Source organism: Rhinatrema bivittatum, chromosome 8, assembly GCF_901001135.1.
Source record: "Rhinatrema bivittatum chromosome 8, aRhiBiv1.1, whole genome shotgun sequence".
Lineage (NCBI taxonomy): Eukaryota > Metazoa > Chordata > Amphibia > Gymnophiona > Rhinatrematidae > Rhinatrema > Rhinatrema bivittatum.
Window position 1 is genome coordinate 274,831,498 of NC_042622.1, and position 27,945 is coordinate 274,859,442.

The 27,945-nt window shown below is 44.7% G+C and overlaps 1 protein-coding gene across 14 annotated transcripts in view; it reads right to left on the minus strand.

Moving 5' to 3' along the window:
• Nucleotides 1-27,945, minus strand: part of MUC16 (mucin 16, cell surface associated) — a 161,524-nt gene that overhangs the window by 82,218 nt on the left and 51,361 nt on the right. For 5 of the 14 annotated variants that reach the window (XM_029610954.1, XM_029610952.1, XM_029610955.1 and 2 more), the window contains 18 exons: nt 25,246-27,828; nt 24,640-24,768; nt 22,556-24,338; nt 19,701-20,566; nt 19,083-19,211; nt 17,850-18,782; nt 17,244-17,372; nt 15,861-16,943; nt 15,255-15,383; nt 14,021-14,953; nt 13,408-13,536; nt 12,173-13,105; nt 11,560-11,688; nt 10,670-11,257; nt 8,267-9,280; nt 2,328-2,456; nt 1,656-2,036; nt 1,133-1,261 (listed from right to left, as the gene is read on the minus strand). In XM_029610954.1, coding sequence (XP_029466814.1) covers nt 1,133-1,261; nt 1,656-2,036; nt 2,328-2,456; nt 8,267-9,280; nt 10,670-11,257; nt 11,560-11,688; nt 12,173-13,105; nt 13,408-13,536; nt 14,021-14,953; nt 15,255-15,383; nt 15,861-16,943; nt 17,244-17,372; nt 17,850-18,782; nt 19,083-19,211; nt 19,701-20,566; nt 22,556-24,338; nt 24,640-24,768; nt 25,246-27,828 — 12,129 coding nt within the window. Of the gene's footprint in view, nt 1-1,132; nt 1,262-1,655; nt 2,037-2,327; nt 2,457-8,266; nt 9,281-10,669; nt 11,258-11,559; nt 11,689-12,172; nt 13,106-13,407; nt 13,537-14,020; nt 14,954-15,254; nt 15,384-15,860; nt 16,944-17,243; nt 17,373-17,849; nt 18,783-19,082; nt 19,212-19,700; nt 20,567-21,092; nt 21,170-22,550; nt 24,339-24,639; nt 24,769-25,245; nt 27,829-27,945 lie in introns of all 14 variants that reach the window. The other 9 variants (XM_029610950.1, XM_029610951.1, XM_029610953.1 and 6 more) reach the window with 9 other exon arrangements.

The window sequence follows — 27,945 nt, forward strand, 5'->3', positions numbered from 1 at the left end:
ATGCTATTTTGCATGTATAATTGCTCATTTTTATGAGTGCAACTTTTGAAAATTCACTTTTTAGTGTACAGTTGCAAAATTGGCCTGTGTAGCATCAGTTCACACCCTGCATTAATTGGGCATTCTGGGAGAGTGGTGGAAAGGGAAGGGATTTTAGATTACACGAGTAATCTAAAATTTCCAAAAAGTGCACATGAAACCGGTATGCTGATAATGCTTGGAACATTATACCATTGTTCTGAACTGGGTGACGTTTTGCACGCATATTGATCTGCACAACAAACCGATATTCAAACACAATTAATGCAGTTACCCTGTGCTTGAAAATTGGGTTGTTTTGTGTGTGCTTAAAAGTACAGTTAGGGACATTGCAGAAAATGTAGTCCTAAAGGTCAATACAAACCACGTGAACTTGTCTAGATAGCGGAAAACAATCATGTATGTATGAATATGGATTCTTTAAAAAAAACGTTTGCTAGTGTTACAAATAAATAAATGGGTTTGTATGAATTATAAGCTATTTAAGTGTATCATTATTTTAAACAGGTAGAAAGAAGAACCAAGAATCTGTAAGGTGTACAATTTTCCTTATTGATAGAGATTATTTCTTGCTGTTGTCCCTGGCCATAGAAGTGATAATCTATACTTTACTACATACACTATCTAGGATTGGGAAAAACCTACAGTATCTGAAGTGCCAAAAAGCAAAATATAAATAATAATCCCTTGCCCCTTTTATAAAACCAATAACAGTTACAATGTCTGCCCTAATTCAAAATATATTCGCTGTTAACAATATGTCAGGGGTTACTGTGCCCTTTATAATGTCCTAACTCAGCTCCCTCCCTGACCCCCTAAAGATCCCTCAGTCCTATGGGGAAGGGTTACCAATTCTCACAAGCACACAGCTCATAGCATCTTCCTAGTGCATCCAAAGCAGGTTGGAGGAATCCACAACAGTTCAGTACATCTCAACTGCTGAGAGAACAGGGGAAGCTGGGTGAGGCTTTTCCTTGAGGCTCTGCACACCCTTTTTTGTTCCCAAATAGTTCTGCTTTTGCTGAGCAGACAGGGGGATGAATCTAGTGACAGCGGTGATAAAAAATCTTTGCCGCGCAGCTGTAGCACTTACCTGCGGTGACGGTCCTGGCGCTAGTAGGTGATGCGGCAGTCAGAGCAGTGGTCTGTGGCGTTGTGGCATTCGGCTTTATTTCTATTGGCTTGTTTGTAACCGGCTTAATAACCTCTTCAGTTGCTACACCTGAATCAAAATAACCATTTCTATGAGTGGTACAGAAGAGGAGGATGTTGCATCTTCTACATCTAGCTGGGGTAGAAAGAGCGGTCCGGGAAGATTGGGAACTACGTTAAGAGTCAGCTTCCTAGCTCTAGGTAGAGAGTTTGAATTTCAATAAGGACCAACAGGATGCTGGGAGAAGGAAGGGGAAACCGATGAGGGACAGGCAGGTAATTAATTCGAATTCCTGTCTAGTTAGGTTTAAATTATTTTAACTATTCTCTCCATCTCCTGCCCCCCCCCCCTTTCTGCCACCTGTATCCACTCAGAATTTAGTTTGGCCTTGATGCTCTTATTAAACGTTACTGCAGATGCTATAGACTCGCTTGCATTTCGACCACAACTTTCTATTCCGTACCTGAAGAAGTGGCAGCAGTGGTGTTGGTGCGTGGTACTAGGACAGTGGTACTCCCAGTCGGCGAGATGGCAGCCGTACTGGTGCTTGCTGCGGTTGCTGCAGGACTCTTTGCTGCTGTGGGGAGAGCAGTTGCATTGGTGCCTGCTACGGTTACCGGGGTGCTCTTTTCCCGCGACGTGACGGGAAGGGCTGTAGCGGTGGTGCCTGCAGAGATGGAGGTCCCCGCCGTAGCTGCCGCCGTGCTCGGAGCTGAAATGTTAGTGGGGATAGTATGTGTGGCTCTCGTGCTCTCCACAACGGCGGCTGTACCAGTGGTGTTTGCAGGCACAGATGCACCTGCTGTGAGTACTGTGGTGGTCTTGGTTGAAGTGCCTGTGCTCGCTGACATCGGAAAACACAAAAACATTTGTAATTAGTGGTACGGTATTAGCACACTTAAGGGAATACAAAAGCTAACTCAGCCTTCTGTCACTGGTAATCTGACCATGAAGTCAAAGGATATTTCTGAGTGAGACCCATTCATTTCTCTGGGTTTTCTGGCAGGTAAATAAGTTATTTTGAGACTAAATCCATAGAACAGCAGGTATTTTAGATTGGTGAATGTTTGTATATTCCAGCGGTATGGAAACGAGCCTGGATAAATAGAAGTTACTGTGCAGCTGTAGCACTTACTTGAAGAAGTGGTCACGGTACTTGTGGACGTTGCTGTATTCGAAACAGTGGTTTGTGGTATTGTGGCATTTGGTTTAATTTCTATTGGCTTGTTTGTCACTGGGTTAATAACCTCTTCAGTTGCTATACCTGATATATAAAGAAATATTTCTATGAGTATTGTAGAAAAGGAGGTTGGCTATAGCACCAGTTACAATGACATCTTCAAGGCGTTGGACCATGTCACTGCCCCAGACCTTCCCCGCTCCTGATTTATTCAACATCCATATCTCTACTTCTACCATAATAAAAGGGGCAAGAGGAATGGATAAGGAAGATGGAGAAATGAAGACTTACCCGATAATTTCCTTTCCTTTTCTTCTGCTACAATAGTCATGTGGGTTTAAGTCCCCTCATCCAGCAATTGGAGGCAGTTAGTTTTTTGATGTGTGTCAGGCATGGAACCAACTACAGCCAGTGTACTACTGGCCAAGCTAAATTTAAATTATAGCAACTAGCAAACACAACAAAAGGGATAAGACTGAAATCTAAAATGTTGACCTAATCTCAACAAAACACACAAAAACGTAATCACTATACTTTCTCTGAGATGGATTATCAGCTTACACTATGAGAAGCTTTTTAACTAAGAAACCCATTCTTAAAAATCCTTGGAGAAATGAAAAATCTCCTCAATCCATTTACCCCTCTTATTCTAAAATGTAGTCAATCAGATCTCACGCTCATAGAGGTTGCCCAATTTGCACATCCCAGGGTGGGCTTCTTGACTACTGTAAGAGAAATAAAGGAAAGGAAATTAACCGGTAAATCGTAATTTCTCCTTCCTTGGCCTTCTGCTCCATCTGTCAGGAACACGTGGGATGTATCAAAGTCCCATTACAATGGGTGGGTGGATTGCAAACTCACTCTTAAGACAGTTGTCACAAAATTAACATCCTGTCTCATGAGAAATCCAACCTATAATGCCTGGTAAATGAACCATAGAGTTGTCCAAATTGCCGCTTGCTAATATCAACCAGATTTACTGCAGTTATCCCTGCCCAAGATGAAGACTATGCTCTAGTTGAATGGGCCCTGTTACCCTCCGGCATTTGCTGCCCCTGCAGTAAATATGCAGATGCTATGGCTTTCTTAATCCATCCAGACATGGTCGCTTTTGAGGTGGTCTCACCCTTATGTGTGCCACTGAATAACACCATCTATCAGAATTATGAAATTCACTTGTCATCTTTAACTCTTAAACATCTCCTGACATCTAAGAACTCTGGGGAAGATATTGAGAAACCAGCTGGCTAAGTAACTTATTCAGATAACACTTATCCGGCTAAGTTACAAGGATATTCAGCGACATAGCTATGCCGCTGAATATCCACATTCAGACGAGACTTAATGTTATGCGGCTAAGTCTAGATGTGCTCAATAGTAGGTCTAGACTTAGCCGCATAACTTATGCAGCTAAGTCCCAATATCGCCATTTAGCCAGATAAGTTATCAAGCTAAATAGCACCGTCCCCATCTGCCCACTGCCTTAGCCAGCTAACTAGATAGTCAGATAAGTGACTAATACGGCTATCTAGTGGCCACTGAACTTGAGCGGATATTCAGCGGTTTCTAGATTGCCGGATAAGTCCTATTTTTCTGGCTATCTGCCGGTTGAATATCGGCACCTGTAAAGACTGCAGGCATCTAATGAAGGAAAAAAACCTTCTGAACAAATCAAAGGCATATGTTATAGCAATTTTCAAAAGTCCACTTTCACAGGTAAAGTGCTTTTACATGCATAAAGCCCAGCAATAAACATGTAAATGGTTCTGAAAATCAGGTCCCTAGTATTAATCAGTTTTATTTGTGACTCCAACCAAAGACAACAAACATGCAAACTCAATTCTGAATTTAGGACAGCGAAATAAGATAGCTGGCCCCATATCTTTAAATGGAAACTCAACATTCAGTATTATAGTCTATTTTATTTTATTTCTCTGATAGGTCTAGTAAAGTCAGATACCTGCCTTTTCTTACTGACAAAATGACATGTAATGAAGAGATTTCAATGGAAAATAAAGGTAATGTAAGCATTTGTTCACCCATATGAAGTCCAGAATTGTCTGTAAGGGTCAATTCCTTTTTTCTCAGTAACTTTTTGGATTTCAAAGTATAATGTTTAACATCCTCACTCTTGCTTTTGAAATGGAGCAGGACATAACCCTCTTAGCTTCATTAATTTGTTTAGTGTTGTCAATACAGCTATTATCTTCGCTGGTGATATACATGGAAAATAACTTGAATGTGGTTGGGAAACCAACTCTAGGGCATAAACATTTTGATATCCAAGACCTACCAGTCTCTGGCAATATGGATCCAATCTTTGTAAAACATTTGTTCTAGCTTTTCTGGCACCCTCTGTAAAACTAAAAACGTGATCTATCCTCAGAAAGTCTGTGGTTTTCATTCATCTAGACCAAGGGTGGCGAACTCCAGTCCTCGAGGGCCGCAAACTGTGCATATCTTGAAAACTTGCCCTATGAGCACGCGTGAGAGAGATTTGCATCCAATGGAGGCACTGCATGCAGATCTTTCTCATGCATATTCATCGTGCGTATCCTGAAAACCTGGCCTGTTTGCGGCCCTCCAGGACTGGAGTTCGCCATCCCTGATCTAGGCTTATCTTTCAAGAATCTCGCCAAATAAACTTTTTTTGCAAGATGTTTTTCAAAGATACAGTTTAGAACAAGAACCAGCAGCCTAATGCCTGAGTCATAGAAGCCTTCTAGCTCCTAACGCACTAGTGATCTTGCAGAACTAACAAATTCTTTTTTTTTTTACTACCTCCTCCTGAACTACAGTTGGAGAGTATTGTCTGAGGGAAATAACTATACCCTCTCAGCATGTCCTCTTACTAGATTCCTATATTTCTCCTGCAGGACATGAAGATTGCATGTCATTTAACTATATATTTATCTTTTTCATTAAAGACTGAAAGGCTTTGTTTAGGTTTGTTAAGGATCTGGGGGCAAGAAAACCCCAGAGGCAGGGATGCTGGTAGTAATCACTATGCCTTTTTTGTTACTTTGTCCCAGCACTTTGAGAGTTAATTCTGTGTGGCTGTGCAGAGCCTGCAGCTGCTTGAACTGATCTCAAGATGGCAGCATTCCAGACACAAGAGAATAAAAGGTTAGCTGCTCTGTCTCTCTGGGAATGTCTCTGTGAGTTTAAAATATACTTTAGCACTACGTCCAGACTAGCAAGACCCCAGATTGTAAGCTTGCTCTGTTTGATTTACACTCTTGTTTTTAGCATCGTGTTTGCAAGCTGAACACTGTGTGCTGTCGGTTGCTGCTGTCGCCTTTTAACTGTCACAAATAGCGCAGCAACAGCAGCTGCACTCAGGCACGTGAGCTGACACGGGGTACTCCTCCAAAAATCTCCTCGCCTTAGAAAACTGCTTTCAATGCAAACTGAAAGTATCTTTTCACTTTTTGGTTTCCCTTCCTCCCGTTCTTTTTTTTTTATGATAGCCTGTTTGTCTTACCTTAGTCAGCTGAAACCTCTGGCTCTTTTTCTGCCATTAAATAGACTAAAGGCAATTTGAATAGTAAAAAAGTGTGACCTTCTTTCTATTTATTTATTTATTTTTATTGCTGAGCCTATTGCCACATTCAATGAAAGGGAACGCTTTATTTAGGGAGCTTGCTCTGACTCCAGATTGTCAAAGGCAGGCTGTACTGCAAGGCTCATCAAACGCAGGAGCTTGGCACTTCAGATAAACTTGACACAAAAAGCGATCAAGCACTACATGGCAACCATAAAACAGCCAGAAAAATTCTATTCCATTAATGATGGAGAAACTAGTCAACACACAACTATCGGACTACATAGAGGAACACGGAATTCTATTCCCTACTCAATTTGGTTTCAGAAAGGCATCAAGCACCGAATCCCTTCTCATTTCACTGACTGACTACATTATATTGGGCCTAGACAAAGGACAGGCCTTCCTTCTGATTTTATTGGACCTATCTGCAGCGTTCGATACTGTCAACCACGCCATATTACTAAAACAACTGGCGAACATCGGTATTGCAGGATCAGCACTAACATGGTTCAAGACATTCTTAGAAAACAGAGGTTTCAAGGTTAAAATTCACAACAAAGAATCCCCCAGATACCCATCCTCAGGGTTCCTCCCTCTCACCGACACTTTTCAACTTATACCTTCTCCCGCTTTGCCAATTGCTAAACAAATTGAACCTTAAACACTTCATATTTGCCGACGATGTCCAGATTGTGATCCCCATTAAAGAATCCATCACTAAAGCTCTAGAACTTTGGGAAAATTGTTCTCATGAAATCAATGATCTCTTATCCAGCTTAAATTTAATTCTAAACCAATCAAAAAGCGAATTCATTCTAATCTCTCCAGACAATTGCAAAATCACTACAAACCCTCCAGCCAACTTGCAAACCTCAAAAGTAAGAGATTTAGGAGTTTCCATAGACAACCGGTTAAATTTAAAATCATTTATCAACCAAACAACCAAAGACTGCTTCCACAAACTGCACGTATTAAAAAGAATAAAACCCCTATTTCACTTCCATGACTATAGAACAGTGCTCCAAGCAATAATATTTGCGAAAATTGATTACTGCAACTCGATTCTTCTAGGCCTCCCATCAGCACATACTAAACCTCTCCAATTGATACAGAACACGGCAGCAAGAATACTAACAAACAAAAGGAGAAGAGATCACATTACACCAGTCCTCAAAGACCTTCACTGGTTACCAATCCATTATAGAATAATTCATAAGTCCCTCACCACAATCTACAAGAATATCCATGGACTGGCTCCACTCCATCTACAAATAGCTCTCAAAAAACACTCCTCCAACAGACCCATCAGAGAAGCTTATAGAGAATATCTACAGGTACCACACAACAATACCACCCAACATATAACATTGAGAGATCGGGCCTTCTCCACAGCAGGTCCCCCACTATGGAACTCAATCCCCTTAGAATTAAGACAGGAACCATGTCTCCTAACCTTCAGAAAGAGACTGAAAACATGGCTGTTCATGAAAGCATTTCCAGACCCTTAAGGATTCACTTCCATCAATTGCAGCAAAATCAAATACAGCAATACTGAACATTTTCTATCAAATAAAATATTTATTTAAAAGAACAATTATTTAATTGAACATTCTCTTCTAACTGGATCAGACACTACAAACCAATCACTACAATGTTTTACTTCTTGTTAAACTTGTTTATCTTTCCTTTAACTCTAATCCCAGTTAGAATAACCCCTGTTTTATTGTAACTTTCTCTTCCGTGCACTTGTTTATACTCCTGTAATGTATACTCTTATGTTTTAGTTATGTAGTTATAATGTATTGATCACCCCTTGTTTTATGTAAACCGACATGATACGTACTCCCGTGAATGCCGGTATAGAAAAACACAAATAAATAAAAAATAAAATAAAAATTAATAAATCAGCAGGAGGCTGGCCAAAAGGGTCCATCCAAAAGCTGGAAGCAGAGAACACAGGCTGTATCTGGTTCCACGCATGACACACATATAGGTGATGTCAATGAAAGAAACTACTCTGTCTCCAGCGGCTGGATGACTGGGGGAACAGAAGGACAAAGGAGGAGCTTATGCTAAAGTTTATCCTCCTTCTAAGGACTAGAGTATGACTTTCGACAGGGACAGTAGGATTCTGTAAGATGGAAGAGAAAACTGAAAGAGGAAGGGAGGTAAAAAGATTCGGATTCATCCTACATCTTGTCTTTGAACAACTTCGCAACGATTCTCTACCAATTTTCCAACAACACTTCTCCCCAACTAGAATATAGTTAACTGTTTATGCAATAATAAGATTTCCTGAGGCCATTCAGACCTATCTGCATATTAATAAAAAATGTCTATACTGTACCTGATGTGGTAGCAGAAGTAGTGTTGATAGGAGGGACGGGTGCTGTGGTGTTCTTTGCTGGTGTGGTGGAGGTGGTAGTAGCAGTGATACTGGTACCTGGTCTGGTACTGATGCCTGATGTGCTTGTTGTCTTGTTCTTTTCTTGTGTTGTGGTAGCTTCAGTTGTGGCTGTTGTGTTTGCTATGACTGTAATCGCAGCGGTGGAGATACTAGCTGTAGTTGCTGTGGTGCTCCCAGGTGGCAGTACGGCAGTGGTACTAATGCCTGATATGCTTGTTGTCTTGTTCTTTTCTTGTGTTGTGGTAGCTTCAGTTGCAGCTGTTGTGTTTGCTATGGCTGTAACTGCAGAGGTGGAGATACTAGCTGTAGTTGCTGTGGTGCTCCCAGTTGGTACCAGGGCAGTGGTACTGATACCTGATGTGCTTGTTGTCTTGTTCTTTTCTTGTGTTGTGGTAGCTTCAGTTGTGGCTGTTGTGTTTCCTACGGCTGTAACTGCAGCAGTGGAGATACTAGCTGTAGTTGCTGTGGTGCTCCCAGGTGTCAGTACAGGATTGGTACTGATGCCTGATGTGCTTGTTGTCTTGTTCTTTTCTTGTGTTGTGGTAGCTTCAGTTGCGGCTGTTGTGTTTGCTATGACTGTAACTGCAGCGGTGGAGATACTAGCTGTAGTTGCTGTGGTGCTCCCAGGTGTCAATACAGCAGTGGTACTGATGCCTGATGTGCTTGTTGTCTTGTTCTTTCCTTGTGCTGTGGTAGCTTCAGTTGCGGCTGTTGTGTTTGCTATGGCTGTAACTGCAGCGGTGGAGATACTAGCTGTAGTTGCTGTGGTGCTCCCAGGTGTCAGTACAGCAGTGGTACTGATGCCTGATGTGCTTGTTGTCTTGTTCTTTTCTTTTACTGTGGTAGCTTCAGTTGCGGCTGTTGTGTTTGCTATGGCTGTAAGTGCAGCGGTGGAGATACTAGCTGTAGTTGCTGTGGTGCTCCCAGGTGGTACCAGGGCAGTGGTACTGATGCCTGATGTGCTTGTTGTCTTGTTCTTTTCTTGTGTTGTGGTAGCTTCAGTTGCGGCTGTTGTGTTTGCTATGGCTGTAACTGCAGCGGTCGAAATACTAGCTGTAGTTGCTGTGTTGTTCTCAGCCAGGCTTTAGTGGCGACAGTAGTTGTGGTTCTTGTAGTTTGTGGAGTTGTGGATGTGCTGATGGTACCTGCAATAGTAGATGTACCTTCTGTGGATACTTTGCTGGATGGGGCTGCTGTGCTCGTGCTCTCTGACACTGAAATAGTAGGGGAGGTTGTACTCTCTAAAGAGATGGAAAAAAAGGTTTGTGATTAGCGATACAGCATTAACACTGGACAAATATAGAGGACAGGGAAAAGAATGTTAACTCTGTTTTCTGGCAATGGTTATCTGACCCAGAACTCCCCGGATATTAAAAAGTGAGACACTTTTGTTATCCGGGTTATCTGGCAATAAGTTATTTTGAGACTGATCTCATAGATCAGCCAGCATTTTAGATTGGTGAATTCCTTTATCTTTCCGTATTCCAGTAGTATGGAAACAAGCCTGGAGAAATAGAGGTTACCCTGCAGCCTTAGCACTTACTTCCAGGAGTGGCCACGGTACTTGTGGACGATGCTGTTGTTGGAGCAGTGGTTTGTGGTATTGTGGCATTTGGTTTAATTTCTATTGGTTTGTTTGTAACTGGGTTAATAACTTCTTCAGTTGCAATACCTGATATAGAGAAAAACACTTCTGTCAGTGCTGTAGGAGAGAAGAATGGTTGCAGGATGCACAGGTTAAGCTTTGTGAGCTACATTGATATGTTGAAAGCTTTAGACCATGTCCCTGGCCTAGTCCTTCCCATCTGCTGTCATTTCAGTCTCCGGTGTCTACCTGTACCATAAGGGAAGGGCAGGGAGAGTGGACAAGGAGGATGGGAACAGTGTTCCAGGTCATAAGGTCGGGAGTCTAAATTTTGATAGGGACAAGTAAATTCTGTGAGATGGAAGACAAAATTGATGGAGGAAGGGAGGTTACAGATTTCTGATTCCTTCTTTATTCTGTTTTCTAACTATTCTCTCCCAGTTATCACCCAATATTCACCATTGGTCTCCAACAAGGATTTGTATTTTAGATGTTGCTAATTTAAGTTTGACTGAGGCCATTCAGACTGATCTGCATATTAATAAAAAATGTCTATACTGTACCTGATGTGGTAGCAGCAGTAGTGTTGGTAGGAGGGATGGGCACTGTGGTGTTCTTTGCTGGTGTGGTGGAGGTGGTAGTAGCAGTGATACTGGTACCTGCTGCTGTTGCTGTTGTACTCTCATAGGGCAAGGTGGCGGCTGTACTGATGCCCACTGTGGCTTCTATGGTACTCTTTGCTGGTCTGGTACTGATGCCTGATGTGCTTGTTGTCTTGTTCTTTTCTTGTGTTGTGGTAGCTTCAGTTGCGGCTGTTGTGTTTGCTATGACTGTAACTGCAGCGGTGGAGATACTAGCTGTAGTTGCTGTGGTGCTCCCAGGTGTCAATACAGCAGTGGTACTGATGCCTGATGTGCTTGTTGTCTTGTTCTTTCCTTGTGCTGTGGTAGCTTCAGTTGCGGCTGTTGTGTTTGCTATGGCTGTAACTGCAGCGGTGGAGATACTAGCTGTAGTTGCTGTGGTGCTCCCAGGTGTCAGTACAGCAGTGGTACTGATGCCTGATGTGCTTGTTGTCTTGTTCTTTTCTTTTACTGTGGTAGCTTCAGTTGCGGCTGTTGTGTTTGCTATGGCTGTAAGTGCAGCGGTGGAGATACTAGCTGTAGTTGCTGTGTTGTTCTCAGCCAGGCTTTTAGTGGCGACAGTAGTTGTGGTTCTTGTAGTTTGTGGAGTTGTGGATGTGCTGATGGTACCTGCAATAGTAGATGTACCTTCTGTGGATACTTTGCTGGATGGGGCTGCTGTGCTCGTGCTCTCTGACACTGAAATAGTAGGGGAGGTTGTACTCTCTAAAGAGATGGAAAAAAAGGTTTGTGATTAGCGATACAGCATTAACACTGGACAAATATAGAGGACAGGGAAAAGAATGTTAACTCTGTTTTCTGGCAATGGTTATCTGACCCAGAACTCCCCGGATATTAAAAAGTGAGACACTTTTGTTATCCGGGTTATCTGGCAATAAGTTATTTTGAGACTGATCTCATAGATCAGCCAGCATTTTAGATTGGTGAATTCCTTTATCTTTCCATATTCCAGTAGTATGGAAACAAGCCTGGAGAAATAGAGGTTACCCTGCAGCCTTAGCACTTACTTCCAGGAGTGGCCACGGTACTTGTGGACGATGCTGTTGTTGGAGCAGTGGTTTGTGGTATTGTGGCATTTGGTTTAATTTCTATTGGTTTGTTTGTAACTGGGTTAATAACTTCTTCAGTTGCAATACCTGATATAGAGAAAAACACTTCTGTCAGTGCTGTAGGAGAGAAGAATGGTTGCAGGATGCACAGGTTAAGCTTTGTGAGCTACATTGATACGTTGAAAGCTTTAGACCATGTCCCTGGCCTAGTCCTTCCCATCTGCTGTCATTTCAGTCTCCGGTGTCTACCTGTACCATAAGGGAAGGGCAGGGAGAGTGGACAAGGAGGATGGGAACAGTGTTCCAGGTCATAAGGTCATAAGGTCGGGAGTCTAAATTTTGATAGGGACAAGTAAATTCTGTGAGATGGAAGAGAAAATTGATGGAGGAAGGGAGGTTACAGATTTCTGATTCCTTCTTTATTCTGTTTTCTAACTATTCTCTCCCAGTTATCACCCAATATTCACCATTGGTCTCCAACAAGGATTTGTATTTTAGATGTTGCTAATTTAAGTTTGACTGAGGCCATTCAGACTGATCTGCATATTAATAAAAAATGTCTATACTGTACCTGATGTCGTAGCAGCAGTAGTGTTGGTAGGAGGGATGGGCACTGTGGTGTTCTTTGCTGGTGTGGTGGAGGTGGTAGTAGCAGTGATAATGGTACCTGCTGCTGTTGCTGTTGTACTCTCATAGGGCAAGGTGGCGGCTGTACTGATGCCCACTGTGGCTTCTATGGTACTCTTTGCTGGTCTGGTACTGATGCCTGATGTGCTTGTTGTCTTGATCTTTTCTTGTGTTGTGGTAGCTTCAGTTGCGGCTGTTGTGTTTGCTATGACTGTAACTGCAGCGGTGGAGATACTAGCTGTAGTTGCTGTGGTGCTCCCAGGTGTCAATACAGCAGTGGTACTGATGCCTGATGTGCTTGTTGTCTTGTTCTTTCCTTGTGCTGTGGTAGCTTCAGTTGCGGCTGTTGTGTTTGCTATGGCTGTAACTGCAGCGGTGGAGATACTAGCTGTAGTTGCTGTGGTGCTCCCAGGTGTCAGTACAGCAGTGGTACTGATGCCTGATGTGCTTGTTGTCTTGTTCTTTTCTTTTACTGTGGTAGCTTCAGTTGCGGCTGTTGTGTTTGCTATGGCTGTAAGTGCAGCGGTGGAGATACTAGCTGTAGTTGCTGTGGTGCTCCCAGGTGGTACCAGGGCAGTGGTACTGATGCCTGATGTGCTTGTTGTCTTGTTCTTTTCTTGTGTTGTGGTAGCTTCAGTTGCGGCTGTTGTGTTTGCTATGGCTGTAACTGCAGCGGTCGAAATACTAGCTGTAGTTGCTGTGTTGTTCTCAGCCAGGCTTTTAGTGGCGACAGTAGTTGTGGTTCTTGTAGTTTGTGGAGTTGTGGATGTGCTGATGGTACCTGCAATAGTAGATGTACCTTCTGTGGATACTTTGCTGGATGGGGCTGCTGTGCTCGTGCTCTCTGACACTGAAATAGTAGGGGAGGTTGTACTCTCTAAAGAGATGGAAAAAAAGGTTTGTGATTAGCGATACAGCATTAACACTGGACAAATATAGAGGACAGGGAAAAGAATGTTAACTCTGTTTTCTGGCAATGGTTATCTGACCCAGAACTCCCCGGATATTAAAAAGTGAGACACTTTTGTTATCCGGGTTATCTGGCAATAAGTTATTTTGAGACTGATCTCATAGATCAGCCAGCATTTTAGATTGGTGAATTCCTTTATCTTTCCGTATTCCAGTAGTATGGAAACAAGCCTGGAGAAATAGAGGATACCGTGCAGCCTTAGCACTTACTTCCAGGAGTGGCCACGGTACTTGTGGACGATGCTGTTGTTGGAGCAGTGGTTTGTGGTATTGTGGCATTTGGTTTAATTTCTATTGGTTTGTTTGTAACTGGGTTAATAACTTCTTCAGTTGCAATACCTGATATAGAGAAAAACACTTCTGTCAGTGCTGTAGGAGAGAAGAATGGTTGCAGGATGCACAGGTTAAGCTTTGTGAGCTACATTGATACGTTGAAAGCTTTAGACCATGTCCCTGGCCTAGTCCTTCCCATCTGCTGTCATTTCAGTCTCCGGTGTCTACCTGTACCATAAGGGAAGGGCAGGGAGAGTGGACAAGGAGGATGGGAACAGTGTTCCAGGTCATAAGGTCATAAGGTCGGGAGTCTAAATTTTGATAGGGACAAGTAAATTCTGTGAGATGGAAGACAAAATTGATGGAGGAAGGGAGGTTACAGATTTCTGATTCCTTCTTTATTCTGTTTTCTAACTATTCTCTCCCAGTTATCACCCAATATTCACCATTGGTCTCCAACAAGGATTTGTATTTTAGATGTTGCTAATTTAAGTTTGACTGAGGCCATTCAGACTGATCTGCATATTAATAAAAAATGTCTATACTGTACCTGATGTCGTAGCAGCAGTAGTGTTGGTAGGAGGGATGGGCACTGTGGTGTTCTTTGCTGGTGTGGTGGAGGTGGTAGTAGCAGTGATAATGGTACCTGCTGCTGTTGCTGTTGTACTCTCATAGGGCAAGGTGGCGGCTGTACTGATGCCCACTGTGGCTTCTATGGTACTCTTTGCTGGTCTGGTACTGATGCCTGATGTGCTTGTTGTCTTGTTCCTTTCTTGTGTTGTGGTAGCTTCAGTTGCAGCTGTTGTGTTTGCTATGACTGTAACTGCAGCGGTGGAGATACTAGCTGTAGTTGCTGTGGTGCTCCCAGGTGGCAGTACAGCAGTGGTACTGATACCTGATGTGCTTGTTGTCTTGTTCTTTTCTTGTATTGTAGTAGCTTCAGTTGAAGCTGTTGTGTTTGCTATGGCTGCAACTGCAGCGGTGGAGATACTAGCTGTAGTTGTTGTGGTGCTCCCAGGTGGTACCAGGGCAGTAGTACTGATGCCTGATGTGCTTGTTGTCTTGTTCTTTTCTTGTGTTGTGGTAGCTTCAGTGGTGGCTGTTGTGTTTGCTATCACTGTAACTGCAGCGGTGGAGATACTAGCTGTAGTTGCTGTGTTGCTCCCAGGTGGCAGTACAGCAGTGGTACTGATACCTGATGTGCTTGTTGTCTTGTTCTTTTCTTGTATTGTAGTAGCTTCAGTTGCAGCTGTTGTGTTTGCTATGGCTGTAACTGCAGAAGTGGAGATACTAGTTGTAGTTGCTGTGTTGTTCTCAGCCAGGGTTTTAGTGGCGACAGTAGTTGTGGTTCTTGTAGTTTGTGGAGTTGTGGATGTGCTGATGGTACCTGCAATAGTAGATGTACCTTCTGTGGATACTTTGCTGGATGGGGCTGCTGTGCTCGTGCTCTCTGACACTGAAATAGTAGGGGAGGTTGTACTCTCTAAAGAGATGGAAAAAAAGGTTTGTGATTAGCGATACATCATTAACACTGGACAAATATAGAGGACAGGGAAAGAATGTTAACTCTGTTTTCTGGCAATGGTTATCTGACCCAGAACTCCCCGGATATTAAAAAGTGAGACACTTCTGTTCTCTGGGTTATCTGGCAATAAGTTATTTTGAGACTGATCTCATAGATCAGCCAGCATTTTAGATTGGTGAATTCCTTTATCTTTCCGTATTCCAGTAGTATGGAAACAGGCCTGGAGAAATAGAGGATACCGTGCAGCCGTAGCACTTACTTCCAGGAGTGGTCACGGTACTTGTGGACGATGCTGTTGTTGGAGCAGTGGTTTGTGGTATTGTGGCATTTGGTTTAATTTCTATTGGTTTGTTTGTAACTGGGTTAATAACTTCTTCAGTTGCAATACCTGATATAGAGAAAAACACTTCTGTCAGTGCTGTAGGACAGAAGAATGGTTGCAGGATGCACAGGTTAAGCTTTGTGAGCTACATTGATACGTTGAAGACTTTAGACCATCTCACTGGCCCAGCCCTTCCCATCTGCTGTCATTTCAGTCTCCGGTGTCTACCTGTACCATTAGGGGAAGGGCAGAGAGAGTGGACAAGGAGGATGGGAACAGTGTTCCAGGTCATAAGGTCGGGAGTCTAAATTTTGATAGGGACAAGTAAATTCTGTGAGATGGAAGAGAAAATTGATGGAGGAAGGGAGGTTACAGATTTCTGATTCCTTCTTTATTCTGTTTTCTAACTATTCTCTCCCAGTTATCACCCAATATTCACCATTGGTCTCCAACAAGGCTTTGTATTTTAGATGTTGCTAATTTAAGTTTGACTGAGGCCATTCAGACTGATCTGCATATTAATAAAAAATGTCTATACTGTACCTGATGTGGTAGCAGCAGTAGTGTTGGTAGGAGGGACGGGCGCTGTGGTGTTCTTTGCTGGTGTGGTGGAGGTGGTAGTAGCAGTGATACTGGTACCTGGTGCGGTTGCTGTGGTACTCTCATAGGGAAAGGTGGCAGCTGTACTGATGCCCACTGTGGCTTCTATGGTACTCTTTGCTGGTCTGGTACTGATGCCTGATGTGCTTGTTGTCTTGTTCTTTTCTTGTGTTGTGGTAGCTTCAGTTGTGGCTGTTGTGTTTGCTACGGCTGTAACTGCAGCGGTGGAGATACTACCTTTAGTTGTTGCGGTGCTCCCAGGTGGCAGTACAGCAGTGGTACTGATGCCAGATGTGCTTGTTGTCTTGTTCTTTTCTTGTGTTGTGGTAGCTTCAGTTACGGCTGTTGTGTTTGCTATGGCTGTAATTGCAGCGGTGGAGATACTAGCTGTAGTTGCTGTGGTGCTCCGAGGTGGCACCAGGGCAGTGGTACTGATGCCTGATGTGCTTGTTGTCTTGTTCTTTTCTTGTGTTGTGGTAGCTTCAGTTGCGGCTGTTGTGTTTGCTATGGCTATAACTGCAGCGGTGGAGATACTAGCTGTAGTAGCTGTGATGCTCCCAGGTGGCAGTTCAGCAGTGGTACTGATGCCTGATGTGCTTGTTGTCTTGTTCTTTTCTTGTGTTGTGGTAGCTTCAGTTGCAGCTGTTGTGTTTGCTAAGGCTGTAACTACAGAGGTGGAGATACTAGCTGTAGTTGTTGTGGTGCTCCCAGGTGGTACCAGGGCAGTGGTACCGATGCCTGATGTGCTTGTTGTCTTGTTCTTTTCTTGTGTTGTGGTAGCTTCAGTTGTAGCTGTTGTGTTTGCTATGGCTGTAACTGCAGCGGTGGAGATACTAGCTGTAGTTGCTGTGGTGTTCTCAGGCAGGGTTTTAGTGGCGACAGTAGTTGTGGTTCTTGTGGTTTGTGGAGTTGTGGATGTGCTGATGGTACCTGCAATAGTAGATGTACCTTCTGTGGATACTTTGCTGGATGGGGCTGCTGTGCTCGTGCTCTCTGACACTGAAATAGTAGGGGATGTTGTACTCTCTAAAGAGATGGAAAAAAGGTTTGTGATTAGTGATACAGCATTAACACTGGACAAATATAGAGGACAGGGAAAGAATGTTAGCTCTGTTTTCTGGCAATGGTTATCTGACCCAGAACTCCCAGGATATTAAAAAGTGAGACACTTCTGTTTTCTGGGTTATCTGGCAATAAGTTATTTTGAGACTGATCTCATAGATCAGCCAGGATTTTAGATTGGTGAATTCCTTTATCTTTCCGTATTCCAGTAGTATGGAAACAAGCCTGTAGAAATAGAGGTTACCGTGCAGCCGTAGCACTTACTTCCAGGAGTGGTCACGGTACTTGTGGACGATGCTGTTGCTGGAGCAGTGGTTTGTGGTATTGTGGCATTTGGTTTAATTTCTATTGGTTTGTTTGTAACTGGGTTAATAACTTCTTCAGTTGCAATACCTGATATAGAGAAAAACACTTCTGTCAGTGCTGTAGGAGAGAAGAATGGTTGCAGGATGCACAGGTTAAGCTTTGTGAGCTACATTGATACGTTGAAGGCTTTAGACCATCTCACTGGCCCAGTCCTTCCCATCTGCTGTCATTTCAGTCTCCGGTGTCTACCTGTACCATTAGGGGAAGGGCAGGGAGAGTGGACAAGGAGGATGGGAACAGTGTTCCAGGTCATAAGGTCGGGAGTCTAAATTTTGATAGGGACAAGTAAATTCTGTGAGATGGAAGACAAAATTCATGGACGAAGGGAGGTTACAGATTTCTGATTCCTTCTATATTCTGGTTTCTAACTATTCTCTCCCAGTTATCACCCAATATTCACCATTGGTCTCGAACAAGGATTTGTATTTTAGATGTTGCTAAATTAAGTTTGACTGAGGCCATTCAGACTGATCTGCATATTAATAAAAAATGTCTATACTGTACCTGGTGTGGTAGCAGAAGTAGTGTTGGTAGGAGGGACGGGCGCTGTGGTGTTCTTTGCTGGTGTGGTGGAGGTGGTAGTAGCAATGATACTGGTACCTGGTGCGGTTGCTGTGGTACTCTCATAGGGCAAGGTGGCAGCTGTACTGATGCCCACTGTGGCTTCTATGGTACTCTTTGCTGGTCTGGTACTGATGCCTGATGTGCTTGTTGTCTTGTTCTTTTCTTGTGTTGTGGTAGCTTCAGTTGTGGCTGTTGTGTTTGCTATGGCTGTAACTGCAGCGGTGGAGATACTAGCTGTAGTTGTTGTGGTGCTCCCAGGTGGCACCAGGGCAGTGGTACTGATGCCAGATGTGCTTGTTGTCTTGTTCTTTTCCTGAGTTGTTGTAGCTTCAGTTGCGGCTGTTGTGTTTGCTACGGCTGTAACTGCAGCGATGGAGATACTAGCTGTAGTTGCTGTGGTGCTCCCATGTGGCACCAGGGCAGTGGTACTGATGCCTGATGTGCTTGTTGTCTTGTTCTTTTCTTGTGTTGTGGTAGCTTCAGTTGCAGCTGTTGTGTTTGCTATGACTGTAACTGCAGCGGTGGAGATACTAGCTGTAGTTGCTGCGGTGCTCCCAGGTGGCAGTACAGCAGTGGTACTGATGCCTGATGTGCTTGTTGTCTTGTTCTTTTCTTGTGTTTTGGTAGCTTCAGTTGCAGCTGTTGTGTTTGCTATGGCTGTAACTGCAGCGGTGGAGATACTAGCTGTAGTTGCTGTGGTGTTCTCAGGCAGGGTTTTAGTGGCGACGGTAGTTGTGGTTCTTGTAGTTTGTGGAGTTGTGGATGTGCTGATGGTACCTGCAATAGTGGATGTACCTTCTGTGGATACTTTGCTGGATGGGGCTGCTGTGCTCGTGCTCTCTGACACTGAAATAGTAGGGGAGGTTGTACTCTCTAAAGAGATGGAAAAAAGGTTTGTGATTAGAGATACAGCATTAACACTGGACAAATATAGAGGACAGGGAAAGAATGTTAGCTCTGTTTTCTGGCAATGGTTATCTGACCCTGAATTCCCCAGATATTAAAAAGTGAGACACTTTTGTTCTCCGGGTTATCTGGCAATAAGTTATTTTGAGACTGATCTCATAGATCAGCCAGGATTTTAGATTGGTGAATTCCTTTATCTTTCCGTATTCCAGTAGTATGGAAACAGGCCTGGAGAAATAGAGGTTACCGTGCAGCCGTAGCACTTACTTCCAGGAGTGGTCACGGTACTTGTGGACGATGCTGTTGCTGGAGCAGTGGTTTGTGGTATTGTGGCATTTGGTTTAATTTCTATTGGTTTGTTTGTAACTGGGTTAATAACTTCTTCAGTTGCAATACCTGATATAGAGAAAAACACTTCTGTCAGTGCTGTAGGAGAGAAGAATGGTTGCAGGATGCACAGGTTAAGCTTTGTGAGCTACATTGATACGTTGAAGACTTTAGACCATCTCACTGGCCCAGTCCTTCCCATCTGCTGTCATTTCAGTCTCCGGTGTCTACCTGTACCATTAGGGAAGGGCAGGGAGAGTGGACAAGGAGGATGGGAACAGTGTTCCAAGTCATCCTCCTTTCCTATAAGGTCGGGAGTCTAAATTTTGATAGAGACAACTAAATTCTGTGAACTGGAAGAGAAAATTGATGGAGGAAGGGAGGTTACAGATTTCTGATTCCTTCTTTATTCTGTTTTCTAACTATTCTCTCCCAGTTATCACCCAATATTCACCATTGGTCTACACCCAGGACTTGTATTTTAGATGTTGCTAAATTAAGTTTGACTGAGGCCATTCAGACCGATCTGCATATTAATACAAAATGTCTATACTGTACCTGGTGTGGTAGCAGAAGTAGTGTTGGTAGGAGGGACGGGCGCTGTGGTGTTCTTTGCTGGTGTGGTGGAGGTGGTAGTAGCAGTGATAATGGTACCTGCTGCTGTTGCTGTTGTACTCTCATAGGGCAAGCTGGCAGCTGTACTGATGTCCACTGTGGCTTCTATGGTACTCTTTGCTGGTCTGGTGGCAAAAGTTGTATTTGTAGCAGGCACGTTTGTGCTGGTGCTCCCAGGTGGCAGTACAGCAGTGGTAGTGATGCCAGATGTGCTTGTTGTCTTGTTCTTTTCTTGTGTTGTGGTAGCTTCAGTTGCGGCTGTTGTGTTTGCTATGACTGTAACTGCAGTGGTGGAGATACTAGCTGTAGTTGCTGTGGTGCTCCCAGGTGGCACCAGGGCAGTGGTACTGATGCCTGATGTGCTTGTTGTCTTGTTCTTTTCTTGTGTTGTGGTAGCTTCAGTTGCGGCTGTTGTGTTTGCTATGGCTGTAACTGCAGCAGTGGAGATACTAGCTGTAGTTGCTGTGGTGCTCCCAGGTGGCACCAGGGCAGTGGTACTGATGCCTGATGTGCTTGTTGTCTTGTTCTTTTCCTGAGTTGTGGTAGTTTCAGTTGCGGCTGTTGTGTTTGCTACGGCTGTAACTGCAGCGGTGGAGATACTAGCTGTAGTTGCTGTGGTGCTCCCAGGTGGCACCAGGGCAGTGGTACTGATGCCTGATGTGCTTGTTGTCTTGTTCTTTTCTTGTGTTGTGGTAGCTTTAGTTGCAGCTGTTGTATTTGCTACGGCTGTAACTGCAGCGGTGGAGATACTAGCTGTAGTTGCTGTGGTGCTCCCAGGTGGTACCAGGGCAGTGGTACTGATAGCTGATGTGCTTGTTGTCTTGTTCTTTTCTTGTGTTGTGGTAGCTTTAGTTGCAGCTGTTGTGTTTGCTATGGCTGTAACTGCAGCGGTGGAGATACTAGCTGTAGTTGCTGTGGTGCTCCCAGGTGGCACCAGGGCAGTGGTACTGATGCCTGATGTGCTTGTTGTCTTGTTCTTTTCCTGAGTTGTGGTAGCTTCAGTTGCGGCTGTTGTGTTTGCTACGGCTGTAACTGCAGCAGTGGAGATACTAGCTGTAGTTGCTGTGGTGCTCCCAGGTGGCACCAGGGCAGTGGTACTGATGCCTGATGTGCTTGTTGTCTTGTTCTTTTCTTGTGTTGTGGTAGCTTCAGTTGCGGCTGATGTGTTTGCTACGGACTGTAACTGCAGCGGTGGAGATACTAGCTGTAGTTGTTGTGGTGCTCCCAGGTGGCACCAGGGCAGTGGTACTGATGCCTGATGTGCTTGTTGTCTTGTTCTTTTCCTGAGTTGTGGTAGCTTCAGTTGCGGCTTGTTGTGTTTGCTACTGACTGTAACTGCAGCGGTGGAGATACTAGCTGTAGTTGCTGTGGTGCTCCCAGGTGGCACCAGGGCAGTGGTACTGATGCCTGATGTGCTTGTTGTCTTGTTCTTTTCTTGTGTTGTGGTAGCTTCAGTTGCGGCTGTTGTGTTTGCTATGGCTGTAACTGCAGCGGTGGAGATACTAGCTGAAGTTGCTGTGGTGTTCTCAGCCAGGGTTTTAGTGGCGACAGTAGTTGTGGCTCTTGTAGTTTGTGGAGTTGTGGATGTGCTGATGGTACCTGCAATAGTGGAAGTACCTTCTGTGGATACTTTGCTGGATGGGGCTGCTGTGCTCGTGCTCTCTGACACTGAAATAGTAGAGGAGGTTGTACTCTCTAAAGAGATGCAAAAAAGGATTGTGATTAGAGATACAGCATTAACACTGGACAAATATAGAGGACAGGGAAAGAATGTTAACTCTGTTTTCTGGCAATGGTTATCTGACCCAGAACTCCCAGGATATTAAAAAGTGAGACACTTCTGTTCTCTGGGTAATCTGGCAATAAGTTATTTTGAGACTGATCTCATAGATCAGCCAGGATTTTAGATTGGTGAATTCCTTTATCTTTCCGTATTCCAGTAGTATGGAAACAAGCCTGGAGAAATAGAGGATACCGTGCAGCCGTAGCACTTACTTCCAGGAGTGGTCACGGTACTTGTGGACGATGCTGTTGTTGGAGCAGTGGTTTGTGGTATTGTGGCATTTGGTTTAATTTCTATTGGTTTGTTTGTAACTGGGTTAATAACTTCTTCAGTTGCAATACCTGATATAGAGAAAAACACTTCTGTCAGTGCTGTAGGAGAGAAGAATGGTTGCAGGATGCACAGGTTAAGCTTTGTGAGCTACATTGATACGTTGAAGACTTTAGACCATCTCACTGGCCCAGTCCTTCCCATCTGCTGTCATTTCAGTCTCCGGTGTCTACCTGTACCATTAGGGGAAGGGCAGGGAGAGTGGACAAGGAGGATGGGAACAGTGTTCCAGGTCATAAGGTCGGGAGTCTAAATTTTGATAGGGACAAGTGAATTCTGTGAGATGGAAGAGAAAATTGATCGAGGACGGGAGGTTACAGATTTCTGATTCCTTCTATATTCTGTTTTCTAACTATTCTCTCCCAGTTATCACCCAATATTCACCATTGGTCTCAAACAAGGATTTGTATTTTAGATGTTGCTAAATTAAGTTTGACTGAGGCCATTCAGACTGATCTGCATATTAATAAAAAATGTCTATACTGTACCTGGTGTGGTAGCAGAAGTAGTGTTGGTAGGAGGGACGGGCGCTGTGGTGTTCTTTGTTGGTGTGGTGGTGGTAGTAGCAGTGATACTGGTACCTGGTGCGGTTGCTGTGGTACTCTCATAGGGCAAGGTGGCAGCTGTACTGATGCCCACTGTGGCTTCTATGGTACTCTTTGCTGGTCTGGTACTGATGCCAGATGTGCTTGTTGTCTTGTTCTTTTCTTGTGTTGTGGTAGCTTCAGTTGCGGCTGTTGTGTTTGCTATGGCTGTAACTGCAGCGGTGGAGATACTAGCTGTAGTTGCTGTGGTGCTCCCAGGTGGCACCAGGGCAGTGGTACTGATGCCTGATGTGCTTGTTGTCTTGTTCTTTTCTTGTGTTGTGGTAGCTTCAGTTGCGGCTGTTGTGTTTGCTATGGCTGTAACTGCAGCGGTGGAGATACTAGCTGTAGTTGCTGTGGTGCTCCCAGGTGGCACCAGGGCAGTGGTACTGATGCCTGATGTGCTTGTTGTCTTGTTCTTTTCCTGAGTTGTGGTAGTTTCAGTTGCGGCTGTTGTGTTTGCTACGGCTGTAACTGCAGCGGTGGAGATACTAGCTGTAGTTGCTGTGGTGCTCCCAGGTGGCACCAGGGCAGTGGTACTGATACCTGATGTGCTTGTTGTCTTGTTCTTTTCTTGTGTTGTGGTAGCTTTAGTTGCAGCTGTTGTATTTGCTACGGCTGTAACTGCAGCGGTGGAGATACTAGCTGTAGTTGCTGTGGTGCTCCCAGGTGGTACCAGGGCAGTGGTACTGATAGCTGATGTGCTTGTTGTCTTGTTCTTTTCTTGTGTTGTGGTAGCTTCAGTTGTGGCTGTTGTGTTTGCTATGACTGTAACTGCAGTGGTGGAGATACTAGCTGTAGGTGTTGTGGTGCTTCCAGGTGGCACAAGGGCAGTGGTACTGATTCCTGATATGCTTGTTGTCTTGTTCTTTTCCTGAGTTGTGGTAGCTTCAGTTGCGGCTGTTGTGTTTGCTATGACTGTAACTGCAGCGGTGGAGATACTAGCTGTAGTTGTTGTGGTGCTCCCAGGTGGCACCAGGGCAGTGGTACTGATGCCTGATGTGCTTGTTGTCTTGTTCTTTTCTTGTGTTGTGGTAGCTTCAGTTGCGGCTGTTGTGTTTGCTATGGCTGTAACTGCAGCGGTGGAGATACTAGCTGTAGTTGCTGTGGTGCTCCCAGGTGGCAACAGGGCAGTGGTACTGATGCCTGATGTGCTTGTTGTCTTGTTCTTTTCCTGAGTTGTGGTAGTTTCAGTTGCGGCTGTTGTGTTTGCTACGGCTGTAACTGCAGCGGTGGATGTACTAGCTGTAGTTGCTGTGGTGCTCCCAGGTGGCACCAGGGCAGTGGTACTGATGCCTGATGTGCTTGTTGTCTTGTTCTTTTCTTGTGTTGTGGTAGCTTCAGTTGCGGCTGATGTGTTTGCTATGACTGTAACTGCAGCGGTGGAGATACTAGCTGTAGTTGCTGTGGTGCTCCCAGGTGACACCAGGGCAGTGGTACTGATGCCTGATGTGCTTGTTGTCTTGTTCTTTTCTTGTGTTGTGGTAGCTTCAGTTGCAGCTGTTGTGTTTGCTATGACTGTAACTGCAGCGGTGGAGATTCTAGCTGTAGTTGCTGTGGTGCTCCCAGGTGGTACCAGGGCAGTGGTACTGATAGCTGATGTGCTTGTTGTCTTGTTCTTTTCTTGTGTTGTGGTAGCTTCAGTTACGGCTGTTGTGTTTGCTATGACTGTAACTGCAGCGGTGGAAGTACTAGCTGTAGTTGCTGTGGTGTTCTCAGCCAGGGTTTTAGTGGCGACAGTAGTTGTTGTTCTTGTAGTTTGTGGAGTTGTGGATGTGCTGATGGTACCTGCAATAGTGGATGTACCTTCTGTGGATACTTTGCTGGATGGGGCTGCTGTGCTTGTGCTCTCTGACACTGAAATAGTAGAGGAGGTTGTACTCTCTAAAGAGATGGAAAAAAAGGTTTGTGATTAGAGATACAGCAATAACACTGGACAAATATAGAGGACAGGGAAAGAATGTTAACTCTGTTTTCTGGCAATGGTTATCTGACCCAGAACTCCCAGGATATTAAAAAGTGAGACACTTCTGTTCTCCGGGTTATCTGGCAATAACTTATTTTGAGACTGATCTCATAGATCAGCCAGCATTTTAGATTGGTGAATTCCTTTATCTTTCCGTATTCCAGTAGTATGGAAACAAGCCTGGAGAAATAGAGGTTACCCTGCAGCCGTAGCACTTACTTCCAGGAGTGGCCACGGTACTTGTGGACGATGCTGTTGCTGGAGCAGTGGTTTGTGGTATTGTGGCATTTGGTTTAATTTCTATTGGTTTGTTTGTAACTGGGTTAATAACTTCTTCAGTTGCAATACCTGATATAGAGAAAAACACTTCTGTCAGTGCTGTAGGAGAGAAGAATGGTTGCAGGATGCACAGGTTAAGCTTTGTGAGCTACATTGATACATTGAAGACTTTAGACCATCTCACTGGCCCAGTCCTTCCCATCTGCTGTCATTTCAGTCTCCGGTGTCTACCTGTACCATTAGGGGAAGGGCAGGGAGAGTGGACAAGGAGGATGGGAACAGTGTTCCAGGTCATAAGGTCGGGAGTCTAAATTTTGATAGGGACAAGTGAATTCTGTGAGATGGAAGAGAAAATTGATCGAGGACGGGAGGTTACAGATTTCTGATTCCTTCTATATTCTGTTTTCTAACTATTCTCTCCCAGTTATCACCCAATATTCACCATTGGTCTCGAACAAGGATTTGTATTTTAGATGTTGCTAAATTAAGTTTGACTGAGGCCATTCAGACTGATCTGCATATTAATAAAAAATGTCTATACTGTACCTGGTGTGGTAGCAGAAGTAGTGTTGGTAGGAGGGACGGGCGCTGTGGTGTTCTTTGCTGGTGTGGTGGTGGTGGTAGTAGCAGTGATACTGGTACCTGGTGCGGTTGCTGTGGTACTCTCATAGGGCAAGGTGGCAGCTGTACTGATGCCCACTGTGGCTTCTATGGTACTCTTTGCTGGTCTGGTACTGATGCCTGATGTGCTTGTTGCCTTGTTCTTTTCTTGTGTTGTGGTAGCTTCAGTTGTGGCTGTTGTGTTTGCTACGGCTGTAACTGCAGCGGTGGAGATACTAGCTGTAGTTGCTGTGGTGCTCCCAGGTGGCACCAGGGCAGTGGTACTGATGCCTGATGTGCTTGTTGTCTTGTTCTTTTCTTGTGTTGTGGTAGCTTCAGTTGCGGCTGTTGTGTTTGCTATGACTGTAACTGCAGCGGTGGAGATACTAGCTGTAGTTGCTGTGGTGCTCCCAGGTGGCAGTACAGCAGTGGTACTGATGCCAGATGTGCTTGTTGTCTTGTTCTTTTCTTGTGTTGTGGTAGCTTCAGTTGCGGCTGTTGTGTTTGCTATGGCTGTAACTGCAGCGGTGGAGATACTAGCTGTAGTTGCTGTGGTGCTCCCAGGTGGCACCAGGGCAGTGGTACTGATGCCTGATGTGCTTGTTGTCTTGTTCTTTTCTTGTGTTGTGGTAGCTTCAGTTGCGGCTGATGTGTTTGCTATGGCTGTAACTGCAGCGGTGGAGATACTAGCTGTAGTTGCTGTGGTGCTCCCAGGTGGCACCAGGGCAGTGGTACTGATACCTGATGTGCTTGTTGTCTTGTTCTTTTCTTGTGTTGTGGTAGCTTTAGTTGCAGCTGTTGTGTTTGCTATGGCTGTAACTGCAGCGGTGGAGATACTAGCTGTAGTTGCTGTGGTGCTCCCAGGTGGCACCAGGGCAGTGGTACTGATGCCTGATGTGCTTGTTGTCTTGTTCTTTTCCTGAGTTGTGGTAGCTTCAGTTGCGGCTGTTGTGTTTGCTACGGCTGTAACTGCAGCGGTGGAGATACTAGCTGTAGTTGCTGTGGTGCTCCCAGGTGGCACCAGGGCAGTGGTACTGATGCCTGATGTGCTTGTTGTCTTGTTCTTTTCTTGTGTTGTGGTAGCTTCAGTTGCGGGTGTTGTGTTTGCTATGGCTGTAACTGCAGCGGTGGAGATACTAGCTGTAGTTGCTGTGGTGCTCCCAGGTGGCAGTACGGCAGAGGTACTGATACCTGATGTGCTTGTTGTCTTGTTCTTTTCTTGTGTTGTGGTAGCTTCAGTTGCGGCTGTTGTGTTTGCTATGGCTGTAACTGCAGCGGTGGAGATACTAGCTGTAGTTGCTGTGGTGCTCCCAGGTGGCAGTACGGCAGAGGTACTGATGCCTGATGTGCTTGTTGTCCTGTTCTTTTCTTGTGTTGTGGTAGCTTCAGTTGCGGCTGTTGTGTTTGCTATGGCTGTAACTGCAGCGGTGGAGATACTAGCTGTAGTTGCTGTGGTGCTCCCAGGTGGTACCTGGGCAGTGGTACTAATGCCTGTTGTGCTTGTTGTCTTGTTCGTTTCTTGTGTTGTGGTAGCTTCAGTTGCGGCTGTTGTGTTTGCTATGGCTGTAACTGTAGCGGTGGAGATACTAGCTGTAGTTGCTGTGGTGCTCCCAGGTGGCGTTACGGCAGTGGTACTGATACCTGATGTGCTTGTTGTCTTGTTCTTTTCTTGTGTTGTGGTAGCTTCAGTTGCGGCTGTTGTGTTTGCTATGGCTGTAACTGCAGCGGTGGAGATACTAGCTGTAGTTGCTGTGGTGCTCCCAGGTGGCACCAGGGCAGTGGTACTGATACCTGATGTGCTTGTTGTCTTGTTCTTTTCTTGTGTTGTGGTAGCTTCAGTTGCTGCTGTTGTGTTTGCTATGGCTGTAACTGCAGCGGTGGAGATACTAGCTGTAGTTGCTGTGGTGCTCCGAGGTGGCACCAGGGCAGTGGTAATGATACCTGATGTGCTTGTTGTCTTGTTCTTTTCTTGTGTTGTGGTAGCTTCAGTTTCAGCTGTTGTGTTTGCTGTGGCTGTAACTGCAGCGGTGGAGATACTAGCTGTAGTTGCTGTGGTGCTCCCAGGTGGCAGTACGGCAGTGGTACTGATGCCTGATGTACTTGTTGTCTTGTTCTTTTCTTGTATTGTGGTAGCTTCAGTTGCAGCTGTTGTGTTTGCTGTGGCTGTAACTGCAGCGGTGGAGATACTAGCTGTAGTTGCTGTGGTGCTCCCAGGTGGCAGTACGGCAGTGTTACTGATACCTGATGTGCTTGTTGTCTTGTTCTTTTCTTGTATTGTGGTAGCTTCAGTTGCAGCTGTTGTGTTTGCTATGGCTGTAACTGCAGCGGTGGAGATACTAGCTGTAGTTGCTGTGGTGTTCTCAGCCAGGGTTTTAGTGGCGACTGTAGTTGTGGTTCTTGTAGTTTGTGGAGTTGTGGATGTGCTGATGGTACCTGCAATAGTGGATGTACCTTCTGTGGATACTTTGCTGGATGGGGCTGCTGTGCTCGTGCTCTCTGACACTGACATAGTAGGGGAGGTTGTACTCTCTAAAGAGATGCAAAAAAGGTTTGTGATTAGCGATACAGCAATAACACTGAACAAATATAGGGGACAATTAATAAGAGAACACAATGTTAATTGGGTATTCTGGCACTGTTAATCTG